General features: G+C 31.0%; 1 protein-coding gene across 1 annotated transcript; it reads right to left on the reverse strand.

The window, feature by feature from the left end:
• Positions 1-3,960: 3,960 nt before the first annotated feature.
• LOC125806972 (uncharacterized) lies at positions 3,961-5,172 on the reverse strand. The gene is made up of 2 exons (XM_049486721.1): positions 4,830-5,172; positions 3,961-4,712 (listed from the first exon to the last, which is right to left on the reverse strand). Exons 1-2 carry the CDS (start codon positions 5,170-5,172, stop codon positions 3,961-3,963), a joined length of 1,095 nt encoding a protein of 364 aa, XP_049342678.1.
• Positions 5,173-20,608: the final 15,436 nt, after the last annotated feature.

The following is a 20,608-nucleotide window of genomic DNA, read 5'->3' on the forward strand; positions in this document are numbered from 1 at the left end:
AATCGAAAAACAATCAGGTATTTTTTTTATTTGTTTGAATGAGATATTCGTATATGTCGAGTACAAGAGTGTTTTTTTTTTTTTCTGATTGAATTAGTGAAATCTTTGTATGCATTGGGATTTATGGTTTTTTCAGGATGTTTTGTATCCAAATTATGATGTATAACGAATGAAATTGTTTTTTTTTTTAGTTTAGTAGCTATTTTTTCTGCGGAAAAGGGTCAAAATTGCCCCCGAACTATATGAAATAGACCATTTATACCCTTCGTTACATTTTGGGATCAAAAATGCCCCTGCTGTTATCCTAAGAGACCACAAATACCCTCAAGAGTTAACACCCCAAATTTTTGTTGACGTGGCAAGCCATGTGGGACTAATCCTTCCACCTAAGTGTTGCCAACTAGGATTTACTACAAAAGAACTAGACCTTTAGCGGCAACAACAGTCGCCACAAAAGCCTAGAAAATCGTCACTAAAAGTTTTTAACATTAAATTCTAATTTTGTGTTTTTTTCTTCATTATTTTTAAAAAACAAAATATGATATCGATTAAGTAGGAGTTTGAAGACACTATATGTTTTATTTTTATGTCATATGTAAATGTATAAAATGTACAATGATACATTATATATATATAGTAGGAGATTTGAATCGAGAAGTAATTTTGATTATTTTTCGTAATAATATTGGATGTTTTTCATATGGATATTGCAAGTTATTTATTTTAGAAAATTAGGTCGCAATCGAAAATTAATTATCATATTTTTTTGTTGAAAAAATAGGTTTTACTAGCGAATGGTTGTTGGAGCCTTAGTCGCCACTAAAAATCACTCATAACCTTTAGTGGCAAAAATTTGGGATTTTGTGGCGACTTTGTCGCCACTAAAAGTCAAGTTCTTTTGTAGTGAATCTTAGTTGGCAATGCTTACGTGGAAGGATTAGTCCCATGTGGCTTGCCATGTCACTAAAAAATTGGGGTGTTAACTCTTGAGGGTATTTGTGGTCTCCTAGGATAACTGTGGGGGTATTTTTGATCCTAAAATGTAATGGAGGATATAAGTGGTCTATTTCGCATTGTTCAAAGGCAATTTTGACCCTTTTCCGTTTTTTCTGTTTGAATGCATACAATAATTTGTATCCCATTAAGTTAATGTAACTAATCGATCATGAACTATATGTTGAATACAACAATATATGAATACAAAAGTGAGATGAAAATACAAAGTTATAAATACAAAGTGAGATTGAATATAAAATTGTGAATACAAAAGAAATACTCTCTTCATTTGAAATACAAAGTGACTTTGAAAGGTAAAATACAAACTAATGGATCATGAACTATATGTTGAATACAACAATATATGAATACAAAAGTGAGATTGAATATAAAGTTGTGAATACAAAAGAAATTAAATACTCTCTTCATTTGAGATACAAAATGACTTTAAAAAGTAGGCACATAAAATACAAAACTTGTTGGTATACAATTAGGTTGAATACAAAACAAAGAGAAATACAAACTTGTTCACATATAAATTGAGATTGAAATACAGAATGACTACCCAATAAAATACAAAATTGTTAGCATACAGTTAGGATGAGTACAAATTAAGAAGAAAATACAAACATGTTGGTATACTAATTGAGATTGAAATACAATGTAAAAATAAAAAATGTAAAACTTGTTGATATATAGATAGAATGAATACACAAGTAAACTGTTTATTCAGACACTGTAGACAGACAAATGCTTTCCCCAAATCTAAAACCCTAAAAGCAAATATAAATGTATTAAAAATCAAACAAAAATAAACATATGAATGAATTTGTAAATTCTAATAAATCTGAAATATTAAAACGAAATCAGAAAAAAAATCGAAAAAAAATTGTTTAATTGACTAAAAATCTAAAATACATAAATTTTACATGAATATGTAACCAAACTTGCATAAAAATAAAAAAAATTAACGGAAAATCCGTAATATGTACAATGCGAAATATAAATCATAAACGGTGATATTGAAAACAAATCAAAAGAAATCTAAATAACTAATTGAAATACATAAATATTATATGAATATGTAAACAAACTTGCATAAAAATCAAAAAAATTGACGGAAAATCTGTAATATGTACAATGCGAAATATAAACCATAAACGGTGATATTGAAAACAAATCAAAAGAAATATAAATAACTAATCGCAATGGATAATGAAAATTACCTTTCCAACCGAGAAATCTGCTTGAGTTAATAAAGAGATTTCGTTTAACAATAAAGAAAATCTCTTGATGAACAACAATTTAGCACCTTGAAGAAAGATAAACTTGAAACGTGAAAGGTGGGGAAGAAACGTGAAAGTTGGGGAAGAAACGTGAAAGTTAGGGAAGAAACGTGAATGGTGATGAAAAAAGGTTAATGGTATTGGTTTAATGTTATTTTTTTCTCACTTTAAACGGTTATTGGTATATAATTTGGTCTAATATAGGACTCTTTCCATAAATAAAATTAATTTAAAATACTAAAATCTGAATACATATTATTTTATAAAAATATTGTCATTCTACCATTTTAAATAAATATTTTAAAGTATTGTTATTTTGACTAATTATGTTAGATATTATGACTTAATTGCTAATTTTCCCTACATTGTATCCTTTGCAATCTTTACATGATAAAAAAAATTTCCCCATACGTATCACCTTCTTCAGATCTCATTTGTGAAATTATATTGGGTATATTGTAGTTGTTATGGTAAGCTATGGGAGAAATATTTAAGTCATTTGTTTTCACGAGAATTTCATTAATTGAAAAGTGTTCTTTCACCCAAAGGATTTCAACGTTTAGTATCAGGTATATAAAAATATAACATATATTGAACCTCCTTTAATTATCTGTGTGATTACTTTTCATATTTTAAACCCTCCTAATAACGATCCTTGCTCCGTGACTTGCTCAATGATTTAAATACCAAAAACCGTTGATAAACTTGTCCGATTTTTACAATTCCATAATGAAGAAAGACCAAGTCAAAACAAGAGTTGATTGAACATGCTTTGCAAAGCAAAAATATTTTTCCAAAGGAGAAATATGAACAATGTGTTATGTGACTTTCCTCAAAGAGACATTAAACGTGGCATGGACAAGATATAATAAGATTCAAAAAAAAAAGTTAGAGCTTGAATTCGTGAAATCAAAAGACCAGGTTGTGGGTATCTCACAAGTAAAAAAGTAATAAAAAAAAAACTAGCTTCATTTTAAGTAATGATATTTTTTTAGTTCACATATTAGAAAATCAATGGAAGAATGCATATATGGTTGTGCATATGTATTTAGGAAAAGGCAGAGAGATACAATTAATTTGATATTTACATGATGTATTAGAACAATATCATTGATTTAGACTATGTTTTAATTTACTCTCTTATCTTCAAAATAATAACATTAATTGGAAGTGTTGTTCCTCTCAAAACAAAGAAAAGTAAAATTAACAAAACAAACAAAAAGGAACAAAGAAATATACATAGCATTAGAGTTAGTACACCTAAACTTCAAGACAACTATTTCTGATCCAAAATATATAACATGAATTAAATATCTTTTTTAGTATAGGAGTACAAGCATGCGTACTTAGCAAAAGTTTAAGGTTTAGGAAAAGAGAGAAAAATAACAAAATAACAATATTCTTTTGTTGATTTAGATCGTTTAACTTAAATAAATATTACATATTAAAAATAAAAAAAAAGACAGAAGAGGGAAGTTGTAAGGATGAGTAAAGAAAAGTACCTCTTTGATGGATTCTAGCAAGTAGCAAGTATACTTGATCAACATCTTAAAACAAATTACAACTCCAGATTTGATAAAACTCAATAACTTTGACTTGAAGTCTAAATTGTGTATATTTGTTGAGAAATTTGCTAAATATGTATATATGGTAAACTTAGATCTTATAAGCTTCAAATTCAAAACTTATGAAGTTCAAATCGTAGATCTGTCTCTGTCGAGGACTCGGGTGGTTCCATCCCTAACCGAAGCTCAAGATCCAATATTGAAACATGATTTTGCTCCATGCCCTTGTTTTCTACTTTCCCGTTTTCCATACAATTGTTTGCCTTTTTAACTAATGGAGTCTCCTTGAATAAAGGTAATTGCAAAAGATCTCCAATAATCACTTCATGATTATGATCATAACAATTAACCTTGGATGTAATTAGATGATCATTTTCTTCATCATATGTAACACATGGCCTTTTCGAGGAGCTACTAATTATTGTCTCATCGTATGATGATACCTCTCGTTGGAACGAATCATCATTTACAAGAGAAAGACTATGATCATAATGATCCTTTTCTTGATCATATGTAAAACATGGCCTTTTCGAGGGGCTACTTATAATTGTTTCATCATACAATGATTCTTTTCGTTGCAACAAGACATCATGTGGAAGAGCAGCAGGAGGAGGAGGATTATGATCACAACTCACCTTAACACATGGCCTTTTCAAGGGGCTACTAATAATTGTTTCACCATAAGATGATTCTTCTCGTTGCAACAAGACATCATATGGAAGAGCATGACGAGGAGGAGGATTATGATCACAACTCGCCTTAACACATGGCCTTTTTGAGGGGCTACTAATAGTTATTTCACCATACGATGATTCTTCTCGTTGCAACAAGACATCATGTGGAAGAGTAGGAGGAGGAGGAGGATTATGATCACAACTCACCTTAACACATTGCCTTCTCGAAGGGCTACTAATAATTGCTTCACCATACAATGATTCTTCTCGTTGCAACAAGACATCATGTGGAAGAGCAGGAGGACAAGGAGGAGGATTATGATCACAACTCATGACCTTAACACATGGCCTTTTCGAGGGGATACAAATTATTCCCTCATCATATAATGATACTTCTTGTTGCAACAACTCATCATTTCCAGGAGGAGGAGGAGGATAAACGGAGTTTTTGATATCCAATGAAAGCAAATTTTGATCACTTGAAAATTCTCTAAGCCTTGCTCTATCTCTTCTATGAATATTCATATGTCCACCTAATGCTTGTGCATTCGAAAAACCTCGTTTACAAAAGCTACATCTATAAAACTTAACATTCCCTAAACCTAATAGTTCCTCAGAGCTCCATGTAACAATTTGGTCGGATTTCTCCATAGGATTAATTAAAAGGACAATTGACTAATGATGTGAAGAAGATGAATTAAGAGGAGATTATCATGAATTAAGAGAAGAGGTCATGGTCGGCAAAGAATGAGAGTTTTATAATTGACATGAATTGAACAAGCATGCTTGATTTCGTATTAATTAAGATGATTAATAATTCTATATCATGACTATAATTAATATTATGAAATTATCTTTCTTTACCAGCAAGTTGACACTAATGTCCTATCAAAATATTTTAGTCGTTGTTAATTTTCTTTGGTTTCTAAAAAAAAACATTTTCAATGTGAGGTGGTCCAGGCCTCAAGGATTTTCTGAATCGATCGAACCATGTTATATGTTAATTAAATTATGGAATAGATTCATCTAAAAATTTAAATTGCTATTAAAGAAGAGGCTTATTTATTTATCGAAGACTAGCTCAGCTTTTTAATTTTGACGTGTCAACTAATATTCTGCTGGCAGAATAACAACACGCGCAAAAACGTTGAAGCAGAATGCAGGGCCCTGCAGTGCAATTCGAATTTAGTCGGAGTTTCAATGTGGGCTCTGGACACTAGGTGGAAAACCAAAAAAAAAAGAATATGATTATTCTGGTCTTATTGCGGACACACGTTGAGTTTTACCGTCAAATATCTTTGTAACAGTGTTGTTTATCTGAATTTATTTTGGGACGTTTTAATTATAAAGAATATATAAATATAACATAATATGAAAGTCGGTAATAAAGAAAACTTGATCGTTCTAATGAATGTGGGATGATTGTTATAAAGAGGTTTTACTAACTGTATTCACATTTAGATCCCGCTCAATTTTGAAGAAGGGAAAGATTTGTAATTTGATCTAGTTAGACTCCAAACCTTCTTATATAATTTGATACACCCTTATATTTATGATTGTAAATTATTGTCACAGATTAGTTACTAACATAAAACTAATATCGTGGATTCGAGTCATCAAAGGAGAAAAAAGATAAAAATTATAATTTTTTAAAACTCTTTCTGAAAAAGTCTGTAGACCTCTACTTTTAGTTCTCTTTTGGGGGCTTACAAAGGTAAACAATAAATAAATACATGAACGTACAATTATATGAGGGCTGACTATATATGAATTATTTGAGGTTTTTGGTTAAATTAAATTTATTATAATAGCATAGAAACCTGAACACGATTCATATTCTTGCACGCTTTAATTAGAGAACAAAAACTGCAAAGTCAACAAAATATTTTATGTGTGACTTTAATACGTCAACGGCTTCCTCACTTGTAGTTTTGACCATTAATTCATTAAGCAAACAGTGAAGATTAATTATTTTATAAAGAATTTAAGGTCACCAAATGAATTAATTTTGAGTGGTAGGATTCATTGTATTCACAATTATTTTCAATGCTCTAATTTTTGTTGCCGCCCCATGTTTGTATTTCTTGTTAATTGGACATTTCAACCTACTCATGAGTATTACAAAGAAACAAAACTATATTATTATTATTATTATTATTATGTTCCTTTGATGATATATATATACATATTTTGCTTTACAAGATGTTTATGATGATAATCACTACATAAAATAGAATTCTAATAAAGTACTAGTGAAACAGATAATAAGAAATAGAGAAATGCAGTGACAATAGATTTTTCTTTGGCGGCAATAGTTATTGTCTCAAAAATATTTAGTAGTAATTGAGTTAATGATATTGCATTCAGAATCAATAACACCTTTAATAACATTTATATAGAATATTGATTATAAATACACATATTTATTATTGCTACTAAATATAATATAAAATAGCTATATCATAAAGTTTCAAATTTTACCTATACAATTTGAAGACATATTTCTGATGAGATAATTGTGTTTGAGCTGCCATGAGGCCCAAGACATCCCTTTTCTTTTCTTTTCTTTCTTTTCGAGAAAGGGGTCAAATCTGTGAACTATTTAAAATGCATTAGTTTTATCTTCCGATACGTTTTTATAGCTCAAAAACGTTTTTCTTTTCTTTTTGGGAAAGGGATCAAATATATTCATGAACTATTTCAAATGCGTTAATTTTATCCACCATTATATTTTTGCGGCTCAAAAATGCTTTTATTATTATTATTTTTGTTCAAAAATGCTCTCCAACTAATAAAATAGTTCAAAAATATCCTTCTTTCTAGTCGTTGCTTAAAAAAAAATAAAAAAAAATGAACCTATATTCTTTTTAGTGGTGTGGGGATCAATTTATATGTGTGAAACATATAATACTCCATATAATAAGTAGTATAAACACTTACCATTTTTATAGATAAAAACATATGACATATACTTCCCTTAACTAGTATTCACTATTCAGTATAATTGACTGTTTGAAACAGGCTTTCATTTTGACACCAAAAAAAAATAAAAATGAACATAGTGAGAAACGTGTGTGGTGACATTTGAGGTGATAAAAGTCGTCAAAAAATGATTTGCCTAATCTTCGAAGAAGAAATTTTATGGATTTGAGAAACTATGCCCTCCCAACTTGGTTTTTATAGTCAAAACATTAGCATATAATTTAACTTAACTCAATAAGCAAGTCGCATGATATTATTCACGTCATCTTTGATATTGACACTTCTCCTTATTCCTAAGTCTGGTGACAATATTAGAGGCGAATTCAAAATTTAAAATTACAAATTTTTATAATACTTTTCAATTAGTATATAATAATTGAGTAATTTACAATTAAATATTTATAGATATTTTTTTTAAAAAATCATTATCATCATCATCATAATATATATATATATATGCGCGCGCGTCCATTATCAATGCTTCTAAAAATTTGTTAACACACTTTTTTTCTGTCACTATGAATTTGGGCAGAACAAAACTGAGTTATCGACGGTTGTGGTATAGTGGTGGGATTGTTTCATCATTAATCAGGGTTTTTGAATTCAAATTATGAGTATCAAGAAAAATCTGCTAAGAGTGGCATGCCGCCATCCAGAATGGGCCTTACCATGTGCGCAATTTGAATTTAGCCCGGAAAAAAAGGAATAAAAATGAGTTGGTCACTTTTTTAATTATTATAACAGCTAAGTTTTACTGACCTGATAGTAACGCTAATTACGTACAAAGACTAATGAAAGGCAGGCTTTTTCTGCTTAAGCAAGCTGCCGTGAAATTTTTTACTTTTTTCTTTAAAAAAAACCAATTTTGTTTAAAACTCAGTGTTTGGTTATGTAAATTTTAAATAAAATTTGAAGTTGTTATTTGTAATTCAGAAAATGTAACATTCAATTTTTTGTTATCACTTTTTTTATTCATTTTTTCTTACTTTCATTATATTTTCTGTTCCAGATTTGCCCTAAATTTTTAATTTTGATAAAAATAACTTCATTTAAATTATATTTCACATTCACATATTTCATGTTTTCTTTAATTAGGATCCAAATAATATTATCTATAATCATAACCAAATATAATTCCATCTTCAACTTCAATTTCAAAAAAAGTGAAAAAATATTAGCAATAAGTAGCTTGTACTTATAGAATAGAATATATGACATTTTCAGAATATCTGTTTTGAGATATTACTCTTTAGAGAAAATTTAATTGGATGTTTAAGGTAAATTAGTTTAGTTAGTGATTTTGCTAGTTCATAAAAATTGGAGGTATAATACATTATTTTTTAAAAAAAATTATGATTAAACACAACTCAAGCTCTTATTCCAACTTGAAAAATTATAAATAAAAGAAAAAATTCATGATACGCCCGCTAGACGATTTCTTCATGATATTTTTATATTTGGAAAGTATGAGATACTGAATTATTACTGATAGAATATTGTTAGACCTAAACGTAAATGAACACACACTTGGAAGCCAAAAAAAGAGGTATTTTTATACTTGTGGTACAAGTGTTCCATATACATGAGTCGTGACCTCATCAATCTAAAAGCTAATTTAAAGAAATATTTTTTTTTGTTAAGTAAGAATTTTATTATCATAGAAAAATTTACAACAAAGAAAGAGGCAAAAAGAAACTAATCTAGCCGGAAAGATCTAACAATATTTGTCACCTCTCATCTTTAGCTTAGATAGTAATTCAAGTTTGTTAGACATCTAATTCAATTAAGTTTGTTAGACATCTTTACCTCTCATCTACTTGACTCTGTTTGTCAGACCCTCATACTCATCATTTTTTTAACTAGACCTTTAAATCCATTAGAACACAACATTTTAAGCCCTTTTCTCCTCCGGTCAGTGTACGTGTAATGGACACGATTACACGTGGAATTCCACATCATTTTTTAGTGCCATGTACGAAATTAAGTGCTAAAAAAATAAAAAATCAAATAGATCAATTTTTTAATTTCTTAAACTTTTCAAATAGTTATCTTCTTCATATTTGGTCACATTAGATCAAATTCTTCTCGATTTAACTTGTAAATTCAACTACAAGTTCACCAACACAAACTCAATGAACCCCAATTAAAATTTTTAATTAATTTCACAAATTCACAAGACCCATTTATTATTTTATAAGTTTTTTCATGTTTATCAATGGAGTTTTAAAATTTTCAATAGTCACAATCATCCTTCACATTATCCACATTTTCTCATTGAAACCATCTAATAAAATAATGACACTAATATTTTTCAAACATAAAAAACGAAAATTTTAGAAGAAGTTGAGGCTACTGATTTGTATAAAAAAAGAAGAAGAAGAAGAAGAAGAGACGGAGAAGAGTGAATGGGGGCGGTCTGGAGAAAGAAGAAAGTTGAGGGATGTGGTGAGGGGTAGAGGAGAGAGGGCTGGTGGAGAAGAAGAAGAAGAAAGTCGTGTGTGGGTGGGTGAGTAGGTGAAGGAGGGTTGAAGAAGATGAATCTTGTTTTTTAATTTTGTTAAATTGATTTTTTTAAAAGTAAAATATTGTTTTAACTCACTTTCAAGGGCGTGTAATCACGCATATTTCCAACTCACCAATATTAATGTCACATAAGCTGGTCAATGGTCAGAGGGGTTTAAAAAATATTGTGTTCTGATGAGTTTAAGAGTTTGGTTGGCAAAGTGATGAGTATGAGGGTTCAACTGACAAACGGAGCCAAGTACAGGGGTCTCCCAGGTCATTCCGCCTAATAGTATTAATAAATAAGTGGGTCAGGTCGAGTCAGATATAAACATATCGAATCAAATATAAGCAACTAAATAAATTTAACTCTACCTCAAAACGAACAATAAAATCGAGAAAGTATATGTTTGACATAATATGAAAATGAGTACGAGAAAATGTATTTTTTTTAAGTTTTTGTTATGAGTCTTGTCTCCGTCATTGTTGTATATATATATATATATATATACACGTTATTCAATTTTTGAGACTAACTAATAAAATTCCAAATCCAATCCTATTTATTTAATCTTACTTATGTTTATATTATTCCTTAATCAAATATAAACTAAACGTTTGACTTAAAATGAGTTTGAGAGAACATATTTTTTTTAGTTTTAGTTACGAAAACCTCAAAAAATAAATTATAAGTTTACTTAATTTTATAAAAATAGAAAATAAATTTATTTTCAATATGTAATAAACTATATAAATCCCAATAGATTTTCAAATAAAACAAATGCTTCATTTATGAGGACCTCCTTAATGAGTTGGGACCACCACGTATTCTCATACAATTTTTAACGCCTATTTCTGCATTTACAGACCCTTTTTTAGGAATTACCCAAAATTCTCGATTTTTCGTCTATATTAGCACATGGATCTAGCGCCCCAGAGCACCTAATATTTTTTTCTTAAAAAACTTTTGAGGACCTCCATAATGATTTGGGAAACCATCAAGTATACTCACACCATTTTCAACGCCAATTTCTGCATTTACATGCCCTTTTTTAGAAATAATCCAAATTCTTGATTTTTAGTGTGTTATAGCCCATGGATCCAGCGCCCCGGAGCACACAAAAATTTTTCCTCAAAAAACTTTATGAGGACCTCCGTAATGTGTTGGGGAACCACAACGTATACTCTCACCATTTTTTAACGTCTATTTCCGCATTTGCAGGCTCTTTCCTAGGAATTACCCAAATTCCTCAATTTTTCGTGTATATTAGCCCATATATCTGGGGGCCCGGAGCACCAAAATTTTTTTTCTCAAAAAACATTATGAGAACCTCCGTAATGAGTACTCACATCATTTTTAACACCTATTTCGGCATTTACAGACCCTTTTTTAGGAATTACCCAAAATCCTTGATTTTTCGTGTGTTATAGCCCATGACTCTAGCGCACCAGAGCACCAAAAAATTTTCACAAAAAACTTTATGAGGACCTCTGTAATGAGTTAAGGAACCACCACGTATACTCACACTATTTTTAACATCTATTTCCGCATTTAGAGGTCATTTTTCAGGAATTACCCAAAATTACCCAAAATCGTTGATTTTTTATGTGTTATAGCACATGGATCTGACGCCTCGGAGCACCTAAAAATAAATTCTCAAAAAAAATTATGAAGACCTCAGTAATGAGTTAGGGAACCACAATGTATACTCACACCATTTTTTTAATGCATATTTCCGCATTTACAGGCCCTTTTTTAGAAATTACCCAAATTTCTCAATTTTTCGTGTGTATTATTAGCCCATGGATCTAGTGCTCCGGAGCTCCAAAAAAAAATTATGAGGACCTCCATAATGAGTTGGGGAATCACCATGTATACTTACACCATTTTTAACATTTTTTTCCCGCATTTACAGGCCCTTTTTTAAGAATTACACAAATTCTTCGATTTTTCGTGTATATTAGCCTATGCACCTGACGTCTTGGAGCACCAAATAAAAAATTTTGAAAAAACATTATGAGGACCTCGGTAATGAGTTGGTGAACCGCCACGTATACTAACACCATTTTTAACGCCTATTTCTGCATTTACAGGCTTTTTTTTACGAATTACCTAAAATCCTTGATTTTTCGTGTGTTATATATCTCATGGATCTGGCGCCTCGGAGCACCCGAATTTTTTTCTTTAAGAACTTTAGAAGGACCTCCGTAATGAGTTGGGACCACCACGTATACCTATACAATTGTTAACGCCTATTTCCGCATTTACAACCTCTTTTTTAGTAATTACCCAAAATCCTTGATTATTCGTGTATATTAGCCCATGGATCTGACACCCTGGAGCACCCAATATTTTTTTCTCAAAAAACTTTTGAGGACCTCCATAGTGAGTTAGGGAAGCATCATGTATACTCACATTATTTTTTAAACGCATATTTTAGCATTTACTGGCCATTTTTTAGCAATTACGCCCATGTATCTGACACCTTGGAGCACCCAAAAATATTTTCTGAAAAAACTTTTTTAGGACCTTTGTAATGAGTGGGGGAACCATTGCTTATACTCACACCATTTTTTTAACGCATATTTCTGCATTTATAGCCCTTTTTTAGGAATTACACAAATTTCTTGATTTTTTGTGTGTATTAGAGGGTGTTTGGATTGGCTTAAAAGTTGGTCAAACCAACTTTTAAGTCAGTTTTTGACTTCTGGAAGTGTTTGGCAAATATAAAACATAACCTAAAATAAGTCAAAAATGACTTAAAATAAATTACGAAGGGTTTGACAAGGTAAAAATGACTTAAAATAACTCAGAAATCAAAAGTAGGTCTCCCCCTATTTTTTATTTTTTGCCTTAAAAGTCATTTTAGTTTGACTTTTTATTTTTGACTTAAAAGCTAATTTTTTTAAGTCAATCCAAACGGGCTCTTAGCCTATAGATCTAATGTCTCAGACCAACCAAAAAAAAAATTAAAAAACTTTATGAGGACCTCCGTAATGAGTTGAAGAACCATCACATATACGCACACTATTTTTAATGCATATTTCAACGTTTACAGGCCATTTTTTAGGAATAACAAAAATTTCTTGATTTTTCATGTGTATTAGCATATGGATCAAGACGCCTCGAAACACCCAAAAAAAATTCTGAAAAAAAACTTTATGAGAAACTCTATAATGAGGTGGTGAATCATCACGTATACTCCCACCAGTTTTAAACGCATATTTTTGCATTTACAAAACACTTTTAGGAATTACGCAAATTTCTCAATTTTTCGTGTATATTATCCCATTGATCTGGTGTCTTAGAGCACCCAAATTTTTTTTTTGAAAAAACTTTATGAGGACCTTCGTAATGAGTTGGGGAATCATCACGTATACTCACATTATTTTTTTAATGCATATTTCCGCATTTATTGGCTTTTTTAGGACTTACCCAAATTCCTCTTTTTTCGTGTGTATTAGCCCATGGACGCCTTAGAGCACCAAAAAAAAATCTGATAGTTTTTTATGAGGTCTTTTGTAATGAGTTGGGGAACCATTTACAGACCATTTTTTAGGAATATTGTAAATTCCTCAATTTTTTGTGTAGATTTAACGCCTCGGAGCACCCAAAAAAAATTCTGAAAACTTTATGAGGAACTTCGTAATGAATTGGGGAACCATTACGTATACTCATCCCATTTTTTAACGCATATTTTCGCATTTATTGGCCATTTTTTAGGAATTACGCAAATTCTTTGATTTTTCATGTGTATAATACTCATGGTTCTGGCACCTCGGAGCACCCAAAAAAAATTCTGAAAACTTTATGAGGAACTTCGTAATGAATTGGGGAACCATTACGTATACTCATCCCATTTTTTAACGCATATTTTCGCATTTATTGGCCATTTTTTAGGAATTACGCAAATTCTTTGATTTTTCATGTGTATAATACTCATGGTTCTGGCACCTCGGAGCACAAAAAAAATCTGAAAAAACTTTATGACGACCTCCATAATGAGTTGGGGAACCATCACGTATACTCACACCATTTTTAATGCATATATTTGCATTGACTGACCATTTTTTAGGAATTACACAAATTCTTGGATTTTTCGTAAGTATTAACCCATGGTTCTGGCGCCTCGGAGCACCAAAATTATTTTCTAAAAAACCTTAATGAGGACCACCGTAATGAGTTGGAGAACTATCACGCATATTCACATCATCTTTAACGCATATTTGCGCAATAACCAAAAAAAATTCTAGAAAAACTTTATGATAACCTCCGTAATGAGTTGGGGAACCATCACATATATATACACCATTTTTTTTATGTATATTTTCGCATTTACATGGCATTTTTTTAAGAAATTTCGCAAATTTCTCAATTTTTCATATGTATTAATTAGCCCATGGATCTAAGCCTCTGAGCATCCAAAATCTGAAAAAACCATAAAAGGACCTACGTAATGAGTTGGGGAACCATCACGTATACTCACACCATATTTTTAGCGCATATTTCCGCATTTACTGGTCATTTTTTAGAAATTACGCAAATTTTTCAATTTTTCGTGTGTTAATGTCCATGGATCTGATGTCTCGGAGCATCCAAAAAGACTTCTCGAAAAACTTTATGAGGAGTTCCGTAATGAGTTGGGGAACCATCACGTATACTCAGACCATTTTTTAACGCATATTTCCGCATTTAAAGGCCATTTTTTAGGAATTACGCAAATTCATCAAAATTGTGTGTGTATTAGCATATGTATATGGCGCCTCGGAGCACCCAAAATTTAATCTCAAAAAACTCTATGAGTACCTTTGTACTGAGTTGGGGAATCATCACGTATACTCACACCGATTTTTTAACGCATATTTCCACATTTATTGGCCATTTTTTAGGAATTACGCAAATTTCTCGATTTTTTGTGTGTATTAATCCATGGATCTGACGATTCGGAGTCTGATATTTGTGTCCTGTCAAAATTGGATTGAAATCGTAATCATTGAATCTTCAAAACATATGTTGGATTAACAATTTATGGTTGAAAGTATTACTTCTACTGACTCTTTGTCCGTTTATTTAGATTGGTGAAGTTGTGAAGAGGCTGTTGCCAAGAGGGAAGATCTCTTTATTACATCCAAACTCTGGTAATCGAGATTCGAACAAATTGAGCAATTTGAAAGTTGTGTAGCTGCATTGATTATGCACCTGAAGATGTGCCAGTGGCATTTAACAAAACTCTAGATGATCTGCAACTCAATTACATTGATTTGTACCTTGTGAGTACGCTTTGCATATGCTATTGACTAGTAATAGAATTGTTAAACATCTTTCGTTTTCTTATTTATCTGGCCTGTTAGGATGAAGAATACTGCGGATGCCTTTACACCTGAAAATCTAATTCCAGCTGATATACCTAGCACATGGCAAGTAATGGAGAAACTTTATGATTCTGGAAAGGCTAAAGCTATTGGCGTTAGCAATTTCTCTCTCGAGATAGCTCGTGTTCCTCCTGCTGTTAACCAAGTGGAGTGCCACCCTACATTTCAGCGGACGAAATTGAAGGAACTCTGCAAATCCAGTGGAGTGCACCTCTCTGTGTGAGCTCACTAACTAAAAGCACTTTTAAAATTTGCACAACTTTTTTATTGTATTATTCATCACTTTCATTGTGTTTAGGGCTATGCACCGCTCGGTTCAGCCTGCTGTGATCTCAGTTGCTGAAAAAATGGGGAAGACTCCGGCTCAGATTTGTCTTCGTTGGGGCGTGCAGATGGGTCATTGTGTACTTCCTAAAAGCACACATGAATCCAGGATCAAAGAGAATTTCGATATTTTTAACTGATGCATACCTGAAGACTTGCTCACCAAGTTCTCCGAAATTGAGCAGGTGAATCGTTGCTTATGTTTCCCTTCTTATCCCCATGTGAAAACCAAAAAGAAGTTGGATGTATTAATCGTTTTCACAAACATTCTTGTTGTTTATTTTTGAATTGTGATGCAGGCAAGCCTGTTTAGAGTTACTCCATTCGCGAAAACTCTTGCACATATATATATTTGATGGTGAGTTTTAGAGCTACACACAAAAAAAAAAAAAATGGACAATTCATCTTTCCACTTTGAACTGTATAAAGATTCATTAAAAACTTATTGTTGTATGTATTACTACTTTTAATTTATTTCTGTGGGACAAGTTAAAATGTAAACAGAGCACATTCAATCCCTCAAGTGTTAGTTATGAATTATGATTAGTGGTGGGAATGGTATGGTAGATACTAAATACCATATCGTGATTTAAATGTTCTATTTTGGTGATTGATTCATTAATTAATATGAAAAAATTTTGTACTTTATTTAAAATATTTTTACATGTGTAAGGGTATTAGTATGATATAATTGAAATGTTTCTTGAAATGCCAAAGTCATAATTCTTTATTATGCAAATAAATATAAGTTTAACTTGATCAAACTATGATAATCAATATACTGTATAGCAAAAAAATATCGATACCAAACTTTAAAATATCGAACTATACCGAATAATTTGGTATAGTAATAGTATAATATTTTTAAAAATCAAAAATTACCGAACTGAACTTTCCAATACCATGCTATATACGTAGCATGCCCACCCCTAGTTATGATTCTCAATGAGGAGATGAGAGGTCTGGCAGCGAGGGTGAAAGCCTGAGTTTTCTTTTCCCTTTGTTTTTGTTTAGGGATTTGTTGTAAACTTGTAATACTAATTATAGTTATGTTTGGTAGTATAATATTTAAAGGCATTGCTTTAATTTGACCTCAATTGTTGTTTATGTACTTAAATTTTAGGTCTGCATAAGTAGACACATACATCCTACGTGGCATAATACACGTAGACACATACATCTAGTTAAGGTTAAACTGGACAAATTTGTATTTTACATTCATTATTTCGTAATAGTGCATCATTTTCTCAAAATCTTGGATACACCTCTAGGTCAAGAGAAGTGTCCATGAGAGAAAAAGGGTGAGGAAGGATTTTGACCAATTTGTAGAAAGTTGGTATAAAATCTAGTCTATAGCTATATTTGGAAATATTTCAAAAGTGTAGCTACATAGTATCTATGTTTGCTTAATTAGGACATTTTATGATTCGTTCAAGTCATAGTCTTTCAAAGATATGGGGTAACTTTGATAAATGGCCATACAAAATTATAGGTTTGACTTCGAAATTCAAAGTTGTATATCACTCATGCAACTATATTGTATTTGTTCGTTTAATTTAGTTGAAGACGCATAAGTTAATAAAGAGTGCTCTCTATTTACCCCTCTATATCAATGTTTGACCAATTTTTAGGGACTTAAGTATAAAATTTAGTCTTTAGCTATGTTAGGAAATGTTTTTAAAGTGTAGCTATGTTTGCTTAGTTAGTCAATTTTCTTGGTCATATTTTGGATCTCCTAACCATAAACACATTCCCAACTACTTCAAAATTTCAATATAAATAGACATGTTCAAAGGCTTATTTTTTACAAAACATAGCTACATTTCCATATAAAAAATTAAAGAAAATGGGCAAACTATTTCTCCCTTCATCATCACTATTTTTTTTCATTTTCTTCTCATGTATTACAACCCTAGCAACAAGTCAATCCCCTTTAGTGACAGCCTTTTGTCACAAGAAAATCCAAGACCCTGCCTTTTGCTTAAAGATTATTGCATCAGACCCTCGTTTTCAAACCGCGAAAACTACTCATGATCTTGAATCATTAACAATCGATTTGGGATTAAAATTTCTGAGAGGAGTAACTAATAAGTGTACAATACTATTGCGAAGAGAAAAAGATATAAAAATTAAAGCTGCTTTGGGCTCTTGTATGGGAGCATATGGTTTAATTAGGTTGAATTTTGATAAGATGAGAGTAGCTTTTCAAACTGGAAGACCTTTAAGTGAAGCAGGAGCAGATGCTAAGGTTGCTGTTTTGAAGTGCAACCTTGACTTTGATAGCCAAAAATTGGTATCCCCTCTAGCACAAGATAATCATAATATGTTGAATTTCATTCAGATTATCGTTGGTAACTCTATATGAACATTTTCGAATTTATTAATATGATTAGAAGTTGAAATTTCATTAAAAATGTAGCGTAGGTGGAATGGTTTATTTATGAATGTATCATTTTGAATGGAATAAAAATCGTTCTTCTTTATTCACTATGTGTTATTTATTCAAGCTTTTAAATCAGTGCATATAGAATTTGATATCGGCTTCGATAGAGGCACATTGAACATACATCTAATAAGATTATTTTTTATGAAAAATAATTTTTAAAAACCATATAAAGTTTGTTAATTCAAAGATTGAATATTTGACATTTCCAATTCTATTTAATCTATCACTAATGTTATTAACAATAAATTTATATATTAATAAATTAGTCTACAACGTAGTGTAATGATAGATTTGTTTTAACGCATATACGCAAAAACTACAGAACTATTACTAACAGAATGAACATACAAATTAAAATTAAAATTTTACAACAAAATAAACATTCAATTTAAATAATTTTTACATCCCGTCACATAGGGCTTGCCTTGTGTGTTTTACATCTCATATGTGGTTTGCAAGTTATTACACAGTGGGAGGTTTACCCAATGTGCACAGAGTGTTCACCCGAAGGACAGGGGCTGTTGCAAAGGTTGTAGCGGCTGCGAGTTCTCTTTGAGTTCAAAAAAATATATATTTTGTTTCAAAACAGTTTTTGCATAAAAATTATTTGTTAAATCCCATCTTTCGTCGTGCTGGACTAAAATTAAAATATGGTCACGTTGAATTGTGGTTATGAGAGAGAAATTATATTAATCACACAAAATTGATCATTACATAAAATATGAGTCTTTTCGTAGTTATGAATTTAAACTATACGATATAATAGAATTTAAGTAACAATCAAAGCAAACATTGTATTTAAACTAACAATACAATACAACGGATAACAACCATCCAAACAAGGTGTTAAGGAATTAAAATTTGATTTCATAATTAATCGTACAAAATCCTTTCTTTTTTTTGTACATTTGCCATTTTTTTCTTTCTTTTTTACTGAATTTGTTGTATTTTTGCAAGAATTCTATTGCTATGTTTAGGAAAAATCAAAGTATTGTTATATATGAATTATTTAGGTGCTTAAATTGTATATTTATTTATTTTCCTTTTTTTGGGGATGGGGGGAGGAGGGATATATGAAGAATGAGCGGAATAAATACCTAAAAATTACCCATAAATCTCACTCCCTAAAATTAGACCGTCTCCATTTTTTTTAACAAAATCATGATTTCTTAAGTAGTTATGTTTTGTCATTAAAAAAAAGTATATTTATGTATTATATTTTTGGTCTTAAATATATTAAATATGTGATTTTTCCTTTTATGATCAAACTTCAAAGTAGTAATTTATACCCAACTTAGCATTTACTTCATATTTTACATCTCCTAACCATAAACACAAACTTCAAAATTCCATTATAAATAGACATGTTCAAAGGCTTATTTTATACATTAAAAAAAAAACATAGCTCCGTTTTCACATCAATAGACATAAAAATGGGCAAACTATTTTTCACTTCATCGTCACTTATTTTTTTGATTTTCTTGTCATGTGTTACAAAGCTAGCCACAAGCCAATCGCCTTTAGTGACAACTTTTTGCCACACGAAAATCCAAGACCCAGAGTTTTGCTTAAAGATTATTGCATCAGATCCTCGTTTTCAAACCGCGAAAACTGTTCATGATCTTGAAACATTAGCAATTGATTTGGGAGCAAAATTTGTGAAAGGAATAAGTAATAAGTGTTCAATACTGTTGCAAAGAGAAACAGATCGAAATATTAAAGCTGTTTTGGGCTCTTGTAGTGGAGCATATAGTTTGATCAGTATAGATTTCAACAGCATGAGAGTAGCTTTTCAAACAGCAAGACCTTTAAGTGAACTAGGAGCAGGTGCTAGGGCTGCTGTTTTAAAGTGCAATCAAGACTTTGATGACATGAATTTGGCTTCCCCTCTTGCACAAGATAATCATGATTTGTTGAATTTCATTCAGATTATAGTTGGTAACTCTGTGTAATCTTTTTGAATTCATGATTATTACTACTAGATTAGAGAAATTTCATTAGAAATATAGAGTAGGTAGAATGATTTATTTATGAAAGTAGGGAAAAGAAATATTGTTCTTTATTAACTATGTTTTATCCATTCAAGCTTTTTATCTCTTTGGGTTTTCAGTATGTTCACCTTTTTTCTCTTTGGGTTTTCATTATGTCCGATATGAGTTTCGAAGTCCTGACTAACCACGGCCCCCTAAAACAGAACATTTTTTCCATGGGATAAGGCACAAGTACCCCTCTAGACTATGACCAAAACCCAGAGACACACCTAAACTTAACTAGGGTCATAGTCTAGGGGTACTTGTGCCTTATCACTTTTTTCCATTCCTAGACTCGAATCTAAGATGTCTAGATAAAGTGATTCTATACCTAATTCATTCCACAACAATAGTTGGTGATGGAGTAATTGGAGTTATGATTACTATGGATAGGTAAAAAACAAGGAACACAAATGGCCATCTATGATAT

The sequence above is a fragment of the Solanum verrucosum genome, unplaced genomic scaffold (genome assembly GCF_900185275.1).
Source record: "Solanum verrucosum unplaced genomic scaffold, falcon-dt-bn FXZP01000196.1, whole genome shotgun sequence".
In the NCBI taxonomy this organism is placed as follows: Eukaryota; Viridiplantae; Streptophyta; class Magnoliopsida; order Solanales; family Solanaceae; genus Solanum; species Solanum verrucosum.

Excerpts from the sequence above, each read along its gene's own strand:
- LOC125806972 (XM_049486721.1), bottom strand. The coding sequence starts at position 5,172 with ATGGAGAAATCCGACCAAATTGTTACATGGAGCTCTGAGGAACTATTA. Across the intron at positions 4,713-4,829 it reads TTGTGATCATAATCCTCCTC|ATCCTCCTCCTCCTCCTACT; the intron begins CTTGTCCTCCTG and ends GTTGTGATCATA.